Consider the following 17,337-nt stretch of genomic DNA (forward strand, 5'->3'; position numbering starts at 1 on the left):
CTTCTCAACTCCAACATCTTCAAAACTCATCTCGTATCAATTGCTCCATGCCCCGATCCCCTCCTCACCAACAAACAAAAAGCCCCATCCCCCATTTCTGTCTTCTTCTCTTCCAGACACGAGGTGCGAGTGGAACCCCCTTTTTTAGCTTCCAATGCCTTGTCTTGTCCCATTTCAGCCGACCATCCGGACGGTTCCCTCCAGCTCTGCTAATGGCCGATACGAGCTGGCGCTGCAGTCGCACTAACACGCTGCAAGTCACATACAAAATGGGTATTTCGTGTGCTCGAATCTTTGTACACATGCAGCCAGCACATCTACAGCCAGGTATCCAAAGCCATCAGAATCTAGCTCAAGCCTCCCCCTCTACAAAGAAACAGCCACATGGAAGCCCAGCGCTTAAAAGGACCTGACAAAGAGCAACAGCCCACTGTAAACGGAGAAATCGGCGCTCCCGGAAAAGCGGCAAGCATCTCATGCACCAAATACGTGTAATCAGTGGTCGTGTTGATTGTGTGGTAGCATCATAAAGCTCGACTGCATGCTGCTCGAAAAAGAATATCAGAAATTTTCTTCTTTTTTTTTTCCCAGGATCCATTCCGAGCATCCATTCACATGTAAGACTCCGTCTCACCGATCATCGCGATCGACACGAGCCCCCCCCAATCCGGGGTAAAAACATGGCTCGGGCTTCGCTTAACGCGCTGCTGCCATTGTTTCGTTTTTTTTTTTTTTATTACTGCGGAGTTGTACTGGCGATTGTGGATTTGCGCACTGCGATATCATAACTTCCAGTACTGTTAGCCAAGCTAATAGTGGATATAATGACAAGCCCAATTATAGCAACAGTTTCATCAAAGTTGCTGCCATTGCACATTCGCAAAGACGAATCAACGGGTCTAGATTCAAATTGAACATACCTCTTAGCAGAAGTAGCAGTACCAAGTACCCAGTATTAGTAGTAGCAGTAGTACCCCATACTATAGCCGGAGTACTGGATAACAGAATCGGTGTGCTGGATAGCTTTTCTCTAAATTAACATGAATTGGAGCTTGCATGAGCTTCTGTCATATCAGTATAGTATGCCCACCTAGCATCTATATGGCCCAAGCATCATTCGTTTTAACCAACATGATAGTAGACCATCTACAAGTAGAGTGCCCAAGTCTCATTCCAAAATGGCCCAAGACTTCCTTGTATCACGTACATCAGAATCAACACTTCTCAATTATTAAGAATCACTCATTCTGCCATAGTCCGTATAACATGCACATTTAAGATCTATACACCCACGGAAATACTGTCTACTACCTACGTACTATCGTCTTAGCTAACATATTAGAACAGCATCCACAAGTGGAACACTTTGACTTTCCTATAAACATGCCCAGGACTGCCTTAATCACGTCCAACAGAATCTACACAGCTCAATCATTAGCCATCACTCCATATACACCAATCAACACATCCAGCCTCAAAGACATGACTCCATCCATCCATTCACTTCATCACCCCATAACCAGAAATCATAAAATCACAAAGCAATATATATATGTATTATATGTAAAAAACGCATTATATACGCAGCCACAGCCGCATCGCTCCAACATCACACCCAGCACAAAAACCGTATGTCAAAGTTTGCACGCTCAATCCTTCACTCTTCTTCACTTCGTCTTCCGTCTCGCCTTAAATGTCTTCAAAGGATCGCCCTTTCGCGCACCCACTTTCCGCTTGCCACCACCTTTCCTCTTCGTTCCCGCGCGTCTATCATGCTTCTTCAGCGGCACGAAGCCAATATCCCCCGCCGCGATGCCCTGTCGGCCCTCCTTGGGCAAAAGGTAGTCCGGCACGTGCTTCAGATGGGCCTGCTGTCTGGCCGTTCTTAACTCGCCGTCGTGGCGGAGGTGGTTCATCTCTGTGGGGTTCTCTTCAAAGTATCTATCCAGAAAAAGAGCCATTAGTCTTACGGTCAGCTATTGTAGCCAAGTCATCAAACTCACCTCTTCAGCTTCTCACTCTTCAACAGCTCCTGACGCAGCTCCCTTGTCCGCGCCTCTCGAATAGCCACCTTTGTCACCGCACGCAGCGCATCGTTCATTCGGTATCTGAAAGCATCCACCTGGTCCTTGTTAAAGTCGTATGGGTTCAGCTCTTTGCCCTTCTTCGCCTGCTGCTTTGTAATTCTTGCCAGAATCTTCTCGTCATTCTCCGCGCTGGGAATGGACGTGTAAATGTGCTTTTTGTAGAGATCCTTGGGAACGACAAAGGACAGCGCCATGCCTGTCCGGCCAGCTCGCGCTGTGCGGCCTATTCTGTGTGTATACGATGAGGCAGATGTGGGAAGGTCAAAGTTGATGACGGCTGCGACGTTCTTGAAGTCAATGCCTAAAAGCAAGCAGTCAGTAAGAAGAAATCCAGGCGCATGTATCGCAGGTATACATACCTCGAGAAACACCATATTCCACATCTCCCTTGGCAGCCTTCCGCTTCTTCTTGGGCCGAGACTCCTCCTTGGACTCGCCCTCGTTTTCTTCGTCCTCTTGCTCTTCCTCTGCCTTTTCCTCGTTTCCAAGAACTTCCTTCTCGTCAGAGGCAATGATGATGTCGTAAACATTGCGGTTAAACTCCTCCACAACGTGAATTCTCGAGTTCACCGGTAGCTCCGAATTCAAAATACAGCTTCGGATGCCGAATTGCTCAAAGTAGAGCTTCAGGCGGTAGCATCGGTCGATGTCGGCGACGAAAATGATGCACTTGCCCTTGACCAGCTGGAGCTTGAAGATGACATAAATCAGCAGAAACTTTTCGTCCTCGCCACACCTATAGCCAACGTTAGTATCGCATCATAACCAGCCAGCTAGAAGACACAAGTAAAAGAAGAAAGAACAAACTCACTTGGTCACCAACTGCGTAACCCCCTCGCCCTCTGCATCCGGCTCCTCCAAATCCAACAACTCAGGCTGCTGCTCGCGATAGAAAATCTTCTTGAGCGAATCCACCTCCGTCGTCAACGTCGCACTCATCATCGTCGTCTGGATGCCCTTGGGAATAGACCACGACAGGCTCTCCAGATCCTCGCTATATCCATACGACAAGAGCAGGTCCGCCTCGTCCAGCACCAGATACGCCAGCTTGTCCAGCGCCAGGGCCGACGAGTTGCCATTGACATTGTGCCAGGCGCGCGCGGGCGTCGAGATGACAATGTCGGGACAAGTCGATAGCAGAGACCGCTGCACGGCGTCGGTGAGCTTGTCCGTCAGCTTCACGGCGCGGACGTCCTTGGCGCAAAAGGCGGAGAAGAGCTCAATCGCCTTGAAGACTTGGTCGGCGAGTTCTCGCGTAGGCACCAGTATCAGAGCCGTCGTGGCAGCCGTAGAATCGACCTATCGCAACCAGGAATTAGCAACCCTCTTACGCATTCAAACGACTCCAATCCACATACACTCTTCTTCTTCAAAATGCCAGCCAGCACAGGCAGCACATAGGCCGCCGTCTTGCCCGACCCCGTCTTCGCCTTGCACAGCACATCCTTGCCATCCAGCGCCAGCGGAATCGCCCTGCGCTGCACCAGCGTGGGCTTCAGGAAGCCCTGCTCCGCCACAGCCTGCACCAGCCGGGCATCGAGTCCAAGGTCTGCAAACGTCGCTTCTTCATCCGCCGCCGTCGTCGTCGCCGTCGCTGTCTCGGCCTTGGATGCAGCAGCAGCAGCAGCAGCAGCAGCCGAGGTTGGCACGTCGTTTTCGTTGAGCTTGCGCTTCATGTTTGCCGTCTGTAATGACAATCCTTCAATTGTCTGAATGGCAAGACTTGAAAAGTTGAAGGCCTTGGTTGGCAGTAGGTATGTAAACACCACCTCTGCTTTATCGCCTTATCACTACCAAAGACGAAGAAGGAAGAAAAAAAAATTCCCACGCCTTATCTTATCGCCCAAGCTCCAGTAAAAATCCCAATACGCCCCCCTACAAAAGGTACCTAGCAGAAAACCATGCGCTTGAACGTTAGCGCGTGGAGGGGTTCTTCACGCCAAACCAAACCAGCAACAAACACTTGCAACATTGCTTTTTGTTCCTCCAGGTACAGTCGCTGCCAGAAGTACTGATGCCCGCTAGCGCTTACCTGGTAGCGTCGCACCCCCTAAGTCGTACACGATACCTCTTCCCTCCACCACAGTCTTCCAAGTCCAAGTACCTCTCCATTTCCCATCACAAGCGTTCCCGTCCGATGCAATCCATACAAGGACAAGGGCTCGTTACGTACCTTGCCTTTTAGCCTTTTTGTTCCCCCTTCATTGCCGCTTGGATCTTGTAGGGCTGAAGCAGACATGGGGCAAGATGGTCATCTTTGAGATCGGAAACACCCTTTGACAGTTAGTATAGAGCAATCCTGTAGTCTGTTTTACCTTTATACTTCAAGCTCCAGAGTCGCAGTCTTTATACACGGCACACGTGGTGGTACAGCTACCTGCACCACAGTTCCCATCCAGCACATGCACGCTGGCAGATGAAACGAGACTCCGCGGCAATAAAGACTTCCAATGATACTGCTGTATCACAAAGATGATTCATATTCCAATATATATGCCCCTTATCTTGCGTAACCAGCTCTCCCAGATCAACACTCGTAGATGCTACTGCTACTGCTGCTAGTAGTATTTACTAAAAGATACCTGCCTAACCTGTAAGCAGGCCATGTGCTCCAGCCCCATCTCCGAATAAACCGGAGCAGGGCCCCGGCATCTAGTGTCAACCACGCGCGCGTGGCGCTGCACTACCAGGTACGCAGCGACGGGGTATGCATACCAGCGACCCTTTCTCTGCCTCTACGAGTCGCCAATGTATCGCCAAACAGGGGTAAGTGAAGCAAGTGAGGCCGCTAACGGCTGTACATCCAGTGGGCGTATCTTGCATTGTACCCTCTATACAGGCCGCTCATGTACACATCACAAGCGCCATCTGATATACACACCGCCTACTTGATACAGTATTTCATCTACAAAGGCTTCTTACAAGTATACACGGAGCACCGCAGAAACTATGCCGTCGTCTGCCTCTCCAATTCACTGTTTTGAACGCAACAAATGCAAAATAAACTTGATATTATAAAGGTAAAAATCGAATCAAGGGAAAACGAAAAAAAGAAAAAACATCTGCTCCGGGTATAGCTATCCCCTTCTTATAAGCGACAGTCTTCCGCATCCCCAACCATCCAGGCAAAGGCTGCTTTGCTTCACGTTCTCCGGCATCCCCATCCCGGGAATTTCACCATTGTTAGACCCTTGGCCTCGCCGTATACCTGCTTCTCCATCATCTCACCCCGTACAACACCACCGCTGTCATCCACCCGGTAGGTGTCGTGGTAGAAGAAAAAGTGAAAACGGGGTGAAAAGAGAATAGGATACAGTAACAGCCAAGAGGCCATGGGCCACGTAGCCATATTTTCTCAGAGCGAGCACGAGCAGAGAGAAAAGACGACAGTATCCCGTCAACAACGCCAGCCAAGACCCATCCAGTGCTTTATTTCCCGCCCATGAAACGCAGAAAGAAATGCGCACACAAAATCTCTAAGCCCGGCGATAATGATGGAAGAAAAAAGACGAGAAAAGACAACAAAAGGTTGTAAAACTAAAGAAGATATAGAGAAAAGAGTTGGGAGGCAAAAAGAAAAAAAAAGTGAAGGGGGAGAAAAAGAATAAATAAAGTAAAAACAATGACAAATGCCATGTTTTGCCCATTAACGAAGTAGCGGAAAACCCGGCCGTACTCCTTACTGTTCCTTGCTTTTCTTCAGAAACCTGCATCTGGAGTTGATAACTGGAAGCCCTTGCAACATATAAAAGCCCGAATAAGAATAATAAACAAAGATGAACTGATTTCCTCCTTCTGCGTGGTGTTGATTTTTTTGGTTGTTGGAACTTTTTTTCTTTTTTTTTTCCTCATTGCTCTCCGGAGCCCGTGTCCTACACAGACCAAAACAAAAGGAAAAGACGACTTCTGGGTAGAAAAATTACAATCGTCGGACAGCCCGGCCGGGAGCGTTGGTCAGGTTAGGGCGCTGGTGAGCGGTCACGTCGAGTTCATCTCACCTTGGGGTTGCCAAAGAGATCTGTATCAAAGTTAGCGGGACCTCGATCGTTGCAAATTAACCCCTACCGGCCGTTGGCTGGAAGCATACCTGGAAAATGCTCCTTGGCATACTGCTCGCAGGCCTGTGGAAAGTTAGTACCCGAGCCTTTGTGCCATGTGTGAAAGCTGAACAGGAAGGGGAGGGGGGAGAGGCGTACCTTTGCTGGTTTTCCGACTTTTTGCCCTATCACTTTCCATTTGTTGTTTTCGTACTCTTTTATAGCATTCAACAGCGCCTGGCTCTGAACAGACTGATCAATCAATGAGGCATCAAGCTTGGGACCAGGACAATACTTACTTCGTCTTCGGCAAACTCAGCATAGTGCATATCCTTGTACCAGTGCTTCTTAACGGAGCCTTCTGTTCTGGTAGGGAAAGTCTGTGCGTAGAGAGGACAGTTGGTTAGCTGGCTTTTGCCCATTGATTCAGGTCCTCGTCTCTCATCAGACATACCTTGGCAATCTCAGCCCAGCTGTTTCCGGCATCTCGCATCTGCTTCAATCGCAGCTCTTCCTGGGGGGTCCAGGGCGTGTTGGTCCGGCTCTTCTTGGCAGGAGGAGGCACGGCCGCGGCAGCAGAATTGGCGTCCTCGGCCGCGGCGGGCGGTGGCTGCGAAGGAGGCGCGGCCTGAGGAGCGGGCGGCGTGGGCGCCGGAGGCTGACCCTGGACCGGAGGCACGGGAGGTGGAGCGGCGGCCGTGGCGGGCGAAGGGGCAGCGTTTTGAGCCGGTCGCTTCCTGGGACGGGCATTGGGCGGCTGGACGGCGGGCTGCTGAGTCGGCGTCTGCTGCTGGGACGGCGGGCCGTTTGGCGGCTGCTGCGATACGCTCATGGGCGGCTGGACTGGCGTTGGGTGGTGTTGCTGCTGCGCAGCCATGTTGGGCTGGGCGCCGTAGGGAAACTCCATGCGCTGCTGCTCGTTGCGACGCATATCGGCCGGGTAAGGATGGTTACTGTTCGAGGCACCCCGGTTAGCAGACTCGCTGGCGGGGGAGGGGAGTCATCATGGCCTGGCATGCAACTATGCATGGTATGGTATAGGAAAAGGCGCCCTCGAGACGGGGGCCGGGGGGGGTGGGAAGCGGGGAGAGGGAGAAGAGGGCCGTCGTTGCGCCAGGCACAGCACAGCGGGCCAAGTTATAGCAGGTATCAACAGGAGGCAGACGGTGATACAGCATTTCGTTTGTCTGCCGGCCGGTGATGCCACGCCTGGACTGGGGGAGAGGTGTAAAAATAACAAGACAACAGCAGGAATTGGGTACCAGGCCGGGGCGATCGTCGATGGCGGCGGCGGGACAGAGGCGGCGACCCGGGCATTGAGGCCACGACGGCCATGTACCAGGAACAAGGAGATCGAGTACTTACTGCATGTCGTTGGACGGGTGGGGGGAGTTGGAGTAGACGTAGTCCGGCACGGGGCCGACTTGCCACTGCTGCATGATCTGAGGATAGCGCACGCGAACAAGGTCAGTAACGATCTCGTGTCTCTTTTTAAGCTTTTGGCCGAATTAAAGAGGATTTCGGGATGTAGCAAAGAAGAAGAAAAGGGCCCGCGCGGTGTTTTCTCTGCTCTCGGGACAGAGAGGGCCGTCGCACGCGGCGCGTCCAGGGATCGACAAGGCTGTCGACGGGAGAAGAATAAAAAGGAAAAAAAAAACAAAAAAACAGGAAGAAAAAAAAAAAAAAAAAAAAAAAAAAAAAGAGGAAAATACAGAGAGGGGTTGTGTCTGTCTGTCTGTCTTTTCTGCTGCTCAAGCACGGCTTACGCGCAGAGCACGCGTAGGTAGGATCAGGGTCAAGCTCCCACTGATGCCGTCTCAGGAACTGCAACGGCACGACGCGATGCAGGCCAAGAAGCAGCAATCCGGCAGCAGCAATGGGAACACACAGAGCATCCCCGTCGACGCTGGACGGACGGTTGCGAGGGCACAAGGTGAAGAAGCCGGCGACGAGGGAGCAAGGGGGGGAGAGGAGAGAGGAAGTCCTTACGGGCGAGGCAATCAATGTAGGTCAATGTTGCCTAAAGCATCCGACCTGGGCAAGTCTGGCTCGGCTTCTTTTTCCTTGGTCGACAGAGGGCAAAAGCTGGGGGCCGAAAGGGTCAGGTTGCACAGCTCGCCAAAGTAGTGCAAGGCCACTTGGACTTGGATCAACAGAGTACCTGTAGCCGTGTGGTACCGAAAGGAGCGAATGGGAGAAGAGCAGAAAAACAATATATTATTTATAATGGAAAACAAAGGCTTGGGCGGGACGCGAGGTGGACTGATGGTCTGGGGAGGATGGAGCTCGCAAAGTACAAAGACGAGCAAGCTTTGCAGAGTGAGCACAGAGGCAGTAAAGTTGCGGCTTGGTGGTGGGGGGCAGCCAGCCAGAGGCGTTGGCTAGGGGCAGATCCGAAGCCGAGGCGGCTTGGGTTTGGGTTCCTGCTGTGACGGGTGCGGAACGGCGAATTGGCCAGCCAAGAGGGATTAATTGGGCTCAAGCAAGGCGAGTTGGGGGGGGGCCGATGAGTTGAGTCTGCGAGGAGACTCGGCGAGGATGGATGCATGTGCTGACAAGGCTCAGCTTGGCTCTGGGCCAATGCCCGCTGCTGGCTGGGCTTTGGCGCTGGCCTGACTTGGCCTGGCGCTGGCTGGCCTTGACTCGACGCAACTCGCTGATTGAGTGCAGAAACGTTGCTGGGTGGGAGTGACAAGAGAGAGGAAAAGAGAGGGTGGCTAGAGATGGCTGAGGACGATGGATGGGAAGTACAGACGGGCCACACAGACAGCTGGACAGGTAGACACGCAGCTGGACAGACAGACACGCAGACAGTAGACAGACAGATGGTGGATGGCAGACATGAAGAGCAGCAAAGAAAAAATGGACAAGAAAAATCAAAGAGAAAACAAGCAAACAAGAAAAAAGAAGGCATCAACGTACGACGGCTGGTGGTTGGCGCGGCGCTGAGGGCAGGGCGAATGATGCAGTGGTACTGCCCGGTACTCCGGCGAGAGAGCTGCGAAGACGCGGATCGGCCAGGGTTGGACGTCGAGCGGATAAGTGCAAGATGGTTCGTTGTTGGAGTAGGTGGTGGTGGCCGCAGTATCAGAGGCCAAGGTGGACGGCAAGTTGGAATGCTACTGGACGAGCAGCAGATGCGTGGGATCCGAAAAAGCTGTGCGGTGCGACTGGAGCAGGCCGGCGGTAGCGTGGCGGCAGGTCAGTCAGAGTCAGCCTGCAAATGGCGTGTAGCCGGTACAGTACGTAAGTCGCCCCGGCGTGTTTTTTTTTCCCTCTCGGAACACGCAACGCACGCACGCACTGGTTACGCACGCGATATGCCTCCTGCTCGTGGCGGCACTCTGCAGCTCAGGTCGCAGCAAACAGGACCGGACGGCGGTTGCGAGCAGCTGGTGCAGTTGCAGGCGGTGGATCCGCGGGCCAGACGTGCAGCGCAAGCTCGAGATGGCCAGGTCTGGTCAAGTATCGGGCTTCAGCTTCAGCTTCTCGCAGCGTCCCAGGCTTGGGGGTGGAAGGTCGCGCAGTACTTGGAGCCCAAGTAACTCGGTTGGGTTTTTTTCTTTTTTCGCTCCTGGGGGGGGAGAAGTAGATGTTTTGGAGCGACTGGGACTGGGTCTGTTTTGGGGAGGGAGAAGGGAGAAGGGCGGCCGGAGCGCAAAAGAGACTGGAAGAAAAGCTTGGCCTTGTGGGTGGGAGGGTCCACTGACGAGGTGCAAGTACCTCGATTGAGCATGTTGCGGTACTTGGCGCTGCAGCTGTCCGCGTGGAGGCCAGGCGGCAAGTCGAGGGGAGTGCAAGTACCGGTACCGCGCCGCTGGTGTCGTCAAGGCCGGGGCGCAGGGAGGGGCGTGACAGTGCATCACCCACATCGCAGGCCCCGGATCCGCACGGTCCTCGTCAGGCATCGCGTTGCACCGCATACAGTGCCCGGCCTCGGACAGCAACGGTGGGCTGCCTTGTCGCAGCTCGCACGGGAGTCCGCAGCAGGTTGCGGCGCAGCACAGGCCCCCAGAGCCTGCTTCCCTTGGCTCCTGCTCGGCAACGCACGGTACGGGCTACAGGCGGGCTACGAGAGTACGGCCGGAGTAGTAGACGGTACACTGCACCCGATACTGCGAGTACATTGTACTTGTAGCCATTCATGCAGCTCTAGAGTAGAGCTCCATCACTAGCACCAAGCAGCTCTACATTGCAGGGAACCGCTCACCTTGAAGCGACAGTTGAGAGAGCCCAGCTCCGACCAGCAGCAGCTCGTACCGGTTCTTCCCTCTCGTCCCCGTCCCTTCCGGTACTTGCACGTACCTGTACTAGCGGCGCTGCTGCTGGTCTCGCACAGTCACGGTTACAGTCAGAAGTGCGCAGCACCTGCATACGGTGAGGAGCCCAGCTTCCGATAAAAGAAATTGCAACGAGAGCGCAGCAGCTGTTGGGAACTGCTGGGGACTGCTGGGGCATGCGGCGCCGGCCAATCAGCGGCGGCGAACGCCTACGCGTCCTGCTGCAAATTGGGCGGCGCACCGTCCGCTCCAGCCACTCATTTCGCCGCGCAGCCAATGGGCGGGGCGGGGGTCGCAGATTGGGGTGCGTTCATGTGCAACGCAGCGACGAGGACAGGAGAGGCGGGCGGGTGCAGGGGCCACGGCTGGGCTGGGTATGCGGTACTTTGCGCGCGAGTACTTGGAGTTGCAGCCAGGCGGGTACAAGGTACGAGGGAGCCTGGAGGAGTGTATTCAACCCGATCTACTACCACTTGTACAATGGAAGCTGGCCAATAGTGGCAGCATTAGCGGTTGTTGGACATGCGCAGTGAGAATTTGGCAATGGTGACACGATGTGGTATGGCGGTCGTAATCAATAGATTGCTGCAAATTAATTGCACAAGGCAGCAACCCAAAACTGCAAATTGCCAACATTTGAGATTATGGCGTCGAGGTTGTCGTGTTCGGCGCCTCTATTAGTACCGGATACTTTGCGCTACCCGCTTTAGGAGGAAAGTGCCTGGAAACAAGATTCGCAGCAGCTTCTTTCAGCCTTCCATCTATTTTTGTTTTCCACAAATTCGAGAAAAAGCTACACAATCCCAGCCTCAAACCCTCTTACAACTCTCGAATTTCACCGAAATGCTGCTTCATTACCCTCGGCCATTCGCTTAGGCGTCCAAGGCCTTCCCTGTCTCTGGAAAAAGGGCTCGAGCAAAAAGCGGAGCCTGCGGCGATTGCGTGGAATTGGTTGGCCGCACTCGTCTGGCCAGGCCTGCCTTGCTACAGTATGGCATGCATCAACAAGCGCAAAAGCAACGCTCCGGTGATGTGATACGCGATGGCCTCGTCTCTGGGGAACCTGGGAGCAGGCAGCGACGAGAACCGGCGGCCAGCCTTGCTCCTGCTCACGCTCCTTTGCGAGCAGCCTTGCGTGCAATCGGCCCTTGTGCGAGCTGCCAGCAGCCTCGACGTGCTCCGGCACCGCAGGATCCACGACAGTTTGCGATGGACAGTAAACAACAAACAACAGTCGTCTACAGTAATCGATGCCGAGCCGGGACGCTCCTTGTGCTGCACAGCTTCCAGAATGCGCCCATCCCGCCCCCCTGCAGCGCCGCTCGCGCGAACTGCAAATCGCCAGGCCGTACCTCGCCGCCTTGTACTCGATACCTTTGGGGCTGGAGAGGCTAGGGCCGCATCGCTGGCCAGCTCCACCTTGTCCATGCCTTGTCCAGATCGAGGTGTCGAGACCTCATCGGGAGCTTGGGGTGACTTGTGGCGATTGTACAAGTACTTGTGCCTCGCCCTTGGTGGAGGACGCGAGTGCTTTGGCAGTTAATGTGGCTACGATGGCATGGGAATAAAATCCGATTCGTTCTAGGGGAGATCAAGGCGCTTCGATTCACTCCATGGGTTCGTCGTGCTGAGCGGCCATGCCACGGGCAAGACGACGCCCCAGTGATACCTTGCAAGTTGCACAGGTTTGCTATACTGTAGATGCCTGGATTTCGGTACTAGCAACACATACGGGCTTTTACGCACCCCGTCTGCTCCGTAGGGCCATCCAGCCAAGGTACAGACCGAGCGAGCGAGCAGATGAATCTCCCAATCTCCACACTGGCAATGTACGTCCACGGGAGAACCATGTGTGCATCCATCTTTAATTACGGCAGGCCTCTGGGGATGGACTTGGCTGTTGGACACTGCTCTCTGGGGAAAGGGATTTGTTTACCCGGAGACCTGCTCCAGCTGCTGTTCTGAGCAGCATAGAGTACAAAACTAAACGAGCTTGGGGCGGATGCTCCCCTGGCCAATGCCAATGCAATACGGAGATGCAGGTGCAGATCCAAATGCAGCATCTAGGCACTCAATCAATATTGGCCTTTGCCGTATCCCCGTCTGGTGAATGCTCAGCCAACATGCAGCAGATTGTAGGGTAAGCTACTGCACATGGCAGCGTTTTAGGCAAAGCACAGATCGAGCGGCCTTATCAATTGGAGCATCGCCAAGAGGGTGCTATGCCAAATACTCAACATGCCACAGGCGATATCGCTTACTCTCAACCGTTGCCGGCCAATCGAAGACGCTGGGCGGAACATTGGAAAAGACATGCAGATGCTCCAATAACTCAGACATGAGGAGATGGACCTTTCCTCTTGCGTTATTGGACGAAGCCCAGCAGATGCTGGGGGGGCGGCTGGAGTGATTCATCATATTGAGCGTCGCTGAGCGGCGGATTCCAGCGCACGCCGCGCCGAGCCGCTCTGCCTGATTCATGAGCTGCTGAGTCTTGCTCCCATCGGCCTGTTTGGCTGCCTGTCTTGATATCTGCCCGTCTATTCGCATCCTCCTAGGCTGTGCAGTGCAGTCCTATCCATTAAAGGGGAGCCATGCTTGGCAAAGATCTACAAGTAACATGTCCAAAGGGTGCATTATCCGCTGGAAGAACATGACAGCCGGGCAAGTTAGCCGAGATGCAATGCACTCTTCCAAATGGGTTCATTTCGTTAATTTTTATTTCCCTGTGACAGTACATGCATTTATTTCTCTTGCAGATATTGCATAAAGTTTCACAAGATGGAATTGTACCAGTACAGTTACTCGCTTCGAGTTGGCAGGGAGGAAATGAGAAAAGGACAAGAGAACAGATCTTTTTTCACGGTGAAGTGGAAATCGAAGAGATTGGAACCAGAAAAAGCAGCCGATAGAACGTGCGTGTCATACGATTCCGGGTGGCTTTTGGCGTTTACTCATTAGCCACACGCGGCCAACCGGAGAATCCCTTGCCAGCTTCCTCAGGGAAACTCGAGATTGGTTGCGATGCAGCAACCCATGGAAATGAAGCCCGCCCGCTTTTCTCCAGATTAATCTGGGCACGGCAGGCGATGATGCTGCGGTGGCCCGTGATGAGAGAACCGGCGGGACAAGACGGCATTTGGTATGAATGCGTGGATACGTGTATACGTGTATATACGCTGTCTCTGTCTCGAAACAGCAGCCCTACTCCAGGATAGCGGTGGCTGGGCTCATGTTTCGAACAGATGGTGCTGTCCATATCAAATCAAGGATGAGCAAGCAAAATTGACAAGCAGCATGGCCATGGACTTTTCCGGGACAAGCGTCGAGTTTGACGTCAAGACGTTTGAATCGTTTCTCTGCTCGGGAGAGGAGCAATCCGTACGGCCAATGCTACGCTGATCCACCCGGCAGTTTCTCTTTTGTTTCCTCGTCCTCTGTCTTGTCTTGTCTTGTCTCTTGTCCTCTTCATGCATCTCTCGACCTGATAAAACAAACTGCCACAACAACCGAACATTTGCAAGCGCTGGCGTGAAACGAGACAAACGGACCAGGGCGCTAAACAACTTGCCAAAAGGGCTGATACTCGTATGAGGAGCGCCAGGCGGTGTTAGCGCGTTTCGAGCATGGGTTGAAACGCGGCTGCACCAAGGCCCGGCGGCCAAGTTTGAGGCATGGCGGCTACCAGGATGAGAAGCGAAACGAAAATGATGGCTGACAAGTTGCTGTTTTGTGGTGTATTTCAGTGTATTTGGTGGGAGAGTCCTGTTGAGGTTTGCTCGTGATGCGTACTAACATGAAATGGCAGATGAGACCACTTATACGCAGTAATTGAGCATAGCTTCGTCCCTAGTACTTGTACGTTAAAATCTTTATCCTCGTTCAAGACGAGAATCCACTCAGTTGCGTCAGCTCTTGCTCCATTCATCATTGTTTACCTTTTTCTTCTTGTACATCATTTATCATTCGCTCAGACGGGCATAGCATAGCCGAGCAAGGGGTCCAAACCGGTCCTCGAGAAACGGGCCTCCCTGTTTCGACAAGAGAAACAGCCTTCAAACAGCGACGTCTGCCTCCTTGCATGATGGATCTGCTACGATGGCGGAGACGATCGTTACGGGTCGAGGTCGGGTCCGAGCTCTTCCTTTACGCATAGGAGAAAACACGAGGGGTCAATGCTCTAGATGCCATTCTTTCTGTGGCTTGCTGATGCTAGCTGAAGTTTGGAGTACAGTCCCAATTGGTTCTCTCTTCTTGTCGTTTACTGCTGGATAGACAACATCACTGCTCATCTACGCAACATAACAAGGCTCCTACCAAGCAAACAATCTTCAAACAACCTGCACTGCCCCGCACATCACTCTATCGGAATCCAAACACGCCGTTTGCTCAAAAGACTTGCATGAATGTTTGAAATGCGTTTCCTAGTGCCGTCCCGAGACCCTGACCTGGACCTGGGACCGGGGGCCGCATAAGAAACAAACGCCCCTTCCACCGGGGCCAGAACGTTATGCTTATGTTGAAAATCTGTTACAGGACCTCTCCAAACGTGTCACAGGCTAATACTTCAGATCTCACAGAGACCCGGACCAGGGGGGGGACCCCTGCTCCAGAGAGCCGCCCTGTTTCGTGGGGACCACAGAAAGAAGAGGCTAATGGGAACGCTTTTGTTGTACCATGGTTTAGTGGTATATGCGCGCAGGTTAAGCTCACGGCATGAGATGTGAGCAGGTTTTAATACTTGCTCACTTCCCCCTCGCCTGGTGAGTTTTCCCCTTCTCTTCTTTTTTCCTGTTGTTGAGTTGATATAATTTATTTTATTACTATTTTTTTATTTGGTTGCATCCCTCGGCGTTCGGGCCAACTTCTTTTTTCTTCTTTCGCTTCTTTTTAGCCTCCTATATAATAATATTTTTTGTTCTTTTGTGGCTGGTTCACTAAAGTTCATTTCACTCTTTTTTTTCAGTTTTTGGCTTCAAACTAGCTTGGCACTGGGCGCCATTGGTTCGAGATACCCGCATACTCTTATTATTCTGAGACGGAATTTTGATCTTGGATTCTAAGAAGAAAGATTCATTTACGATTTTTATTTTATTTTCAAAAATAAAAAGGCTTGCATCGAGTTCACTTGGTTATATATTGCCACGACTCCTGTGGGGACCGTTACGTGGCAAAGCTTGTTTGGTATAAGACGGGTTGCAGTAACCTTGTATCGTGGACGCAACTATATCTGGGAGGAAACGATATTCCATCACAAACAATGGCATCGACACTGCCTTCTGGGCCTTCTGGAAGCCAAAGAATGACTCGTGGAGGACGCGCATGGAGTGAACAGGAGGTAAGTTGAACGCAATCACCATCATACGGAATAGGAAGCAGCATGAAACTGACTCGATACTGCAGGATGCTTTCCTCATGCAGACTCGTGAGAACAAGATGCCGTACAAGCAGATTGCCCATCAGCTCAAGAAGACTGAGCTGGCTTGTCGGCTGCATTTCCACCAGCTAGTCCGCAACAGTGCCCGTGGCCGTCGAAACCGAGGATCAGTGTCGTCCATGTCAGACCTCTCGCCTGAAATGGATGCCGCGGCCTCTGCGTCGACTTTCCGCAGAAGACGGGCACCGCACAAAAGGACGGACAGTGACAGCTCCATGTCGACCACGTCCAGCCGTGAATACTACCTTCCGAGGATCACAGAGTCCAGCGGCGACTCTGCCAGGCAGCACATCATCCTGCCGAGACCCGCGGCCATGCCTGATGACTCTGCGTACACCGGCCGAGCATCTTGGCGGCCTCGCAGCGTGGCCGAGGAGTTTGCACCCCTTCATGACCAGCATTACCAGCATTACCACCACAGAACGCCGTCTCTGCCACCGCAAAGAGAGATGATGCCCCTCCCTCTGCCGTCGACTGCGGCCGACATGCCGGCGCACGTCGATCTCCCGCGTCTGCATGCCATCTACGACGCTCACCGCGGCGCCTTTTGGAACCACATTGCGAGCGAGTACGGCTACAACACGCCGCCGGAGATGTTGGAGGATGCGTGGAGGGCAGGTGTGTATGGCGGCGTGCAGCAGTATCCCTGTCCTTTGTTTAATCGTCCCATGACGCCTGTGAGTAGCCCCGAGGCCGAGAGGAGGCATCATGGCGTAGACAGGACGAGGATTTCGTCGATAATATCTGGGGATGATGATGCTTGTGGTGATAGGCGGTAAAAGGGGAAGAAGTACAAAAGAAAAAAAAAAAAAGAAATTATTTTTTAAAAAAAAAAAAGTAATAATAGGAACGGGGTCTTATTTTTCTTTAGGAAGCGATGTTTTACTATTTATTAATTCTTTTCACTTGATGCGATTTCCTTTCCTGGCGCGACTTTATTGATACTTTTAATTTTCGTTGTTACTTGGCTCGATTTGGGGGTATGTTACTAGTGGAACGCAATACCCTGATTACCCTTTTTTACTAGGTTTCTACGCCTCTTTTTTCCCTTTTTTTCTTTGTGTATCGCTATATGCAATTTCTACAATGGAGTTGGAGTTTGTATGGCCTGCGGTGGAAAACGAGCAGCTCTGGACAGTATGGAAGAGATTGTGAAAATAGAAGATTGAAGTAATGAGGTATGATGGGGTTGTTTCTTTTTTCTTTGCTTATAGAAAGTTTTTAAAAATGAAAGTATCTCTCTCTATAACCTTCTTTTCCTATTTGCAAGTGAATTTTTTGATTATCTGATTGTGAATGGCTTTGGTAGTATATGAGATTGGAGGAGTAGTAGCAATAGTACCGGGATATGCGTATTTCCCGCTTGTATCATTTCAAAAATAACATTTTGCTTCTTTTTCTTCTTTACTCCATGGATTTTTTTTTTTTTTTTAGTTTATTTTTGACAGGAATTATCTAATCGCCAACATGTTACTGCGAGGTGCAATTTGCAGTTT

General features: G+C 52.2%; 4 protein-coding genes across 4 annotated transcripts; 2 read left to right on the top strand and 2 right to left on the bottom strand.

The window, feature by feature from the left end:
- Positions 1 to 1,534: 1,534 nt before the first annotated feature.
- On the bottom strand, positions 1,535 to 3,878 carry TrAtP1_005341 (uncharacterized protein). The gene is made up of 5 exons (XM_014089395.2): positions 3,446 to 3,878; positions 2,899 to 3,386; positions 2,447 to 2,823; positions 2,004 to 2,388; positions 1,535 to 1,941 (listed from the first exon to the last, which is right to left on the bottom strand). The coding sequence occupies exons 1-5, from the start codon at positions 3,761 to 3,763 to the stop codon at positions 1,668 to 1,670; spliced, it is 1,842 nt and encodes a 613-aa protein (XP_013944870.2). The 5' UTR covers positions 3,764 to 3,878; the 3' UTR covers positions 1,535 to 1,667.
- Positions 3,879 to 6,076: 2,198 nt separating this feature from the next.
- Positions 6,077 to 7,563, bottom strand: TrAtP1_005342 (uncharacterized protein; the record flags this gene model as incomplete). The annotated part of the gene is made up of 6 exons (XM_014089393.2): positions 6,077 to 6,105; positions 6,175 to 6,208; positions 6,284 to 6,367; positions 6,424 to 6,504; positions 6,579 to 7,077; positions 7,490 to 7,563. The coding sequence occupies 6 exons, from the start codon at positions 7,561 to 7,563 to the stop codon at positions 6,077 to 6,079; spliced, it is 801 nt and encodes a 266-aa protein (XP_013944868.1).
- A 3,619-nt stretch (positions 7,564 to 11,182) lies between these two features.
- Positions 11,183 to 11,957, top strand: TrAtP1_005343 (uncharacterized protein). Its single transcript, XM_014089392.2, has one exon. It carries the CDS (start codon positions 11,447 to 11,449, stop codon positions 11,945 to 11,947), a length of 501 nt encoding a protein of 166 aa, XP_013944867.2. The 5' UTR covers positions 11,183 to 11,446; the 3' UTR covers positions 11,948 to 11,957.
- A 3,707-nt stretch (positions 11,958 to 15,664) lies between these two features.
- TrAtP1_005344 (uncharacterized protein) lies at positions 15,665 to 16,620 on the top strand (the record flags this gene model as incomplete). Its single annotated transcript, XM_014089391.2, has 2 exons — positions 15,665 to 15,742; positions 15,808 to 16,620. 2 exons carry the CDS (start codon positions 15,665 to 15,667, stop codon positions 16,618 to 16,620), a joined length of 891 nt encoding a protein of 296 aa, XP_013944866.1.
- Positions 16,621 to 17,337: the final 717 nt, after the last annotated feature.

The sequence above is a fragment of the Trichoderma atroviride genome, chromosome 3 (genome assembly GCF_020647795.1).
Source record: "Trichoderma atroviride chromosome 3, complete sequence".
Taxonomy (NCBI): domain Eukaryota; kingdom Fungi; phylum Ascomycota; class Sordariomycetes; order Hypocreales; family Hypocreaceae; genus Trichoderma; species Trichoderma atroviride.

Excerpts from the sequence above, each read along its gene's own strand:
- TrAtP1_005343 (XM_014089392.2), top strand. The coding sequence starts at position 11,447 with ATGGCCTCGTCTCTGGGGAACCTGGGAGCAGGCAGCGACGAGAACCGG.
- TrAtP1_005341 (XM_014089395.2), bottom strand. The coding sequence starts at position 3,763 with ATGAAGCGCAAGCTCAACGAAAACGACGTGCCAACCTCGGCTGCTGCT. Across the intron at positions 2,389-2,446 it reads GGAATATGGTGTTTCTCGAG|GCATTGACTTCAAGAACGTC; the intron begins GTATGTATACCT and ends GCTTGCTTTTAG. Across the intron at positions 1,942-2,003 it reads AAGAGTGAGAAGCTGAAGAG|ATACTTTGAAGAGAACCCCA; the intron begins GTGAGTTTGATG and ends TTTTCTGGATAG.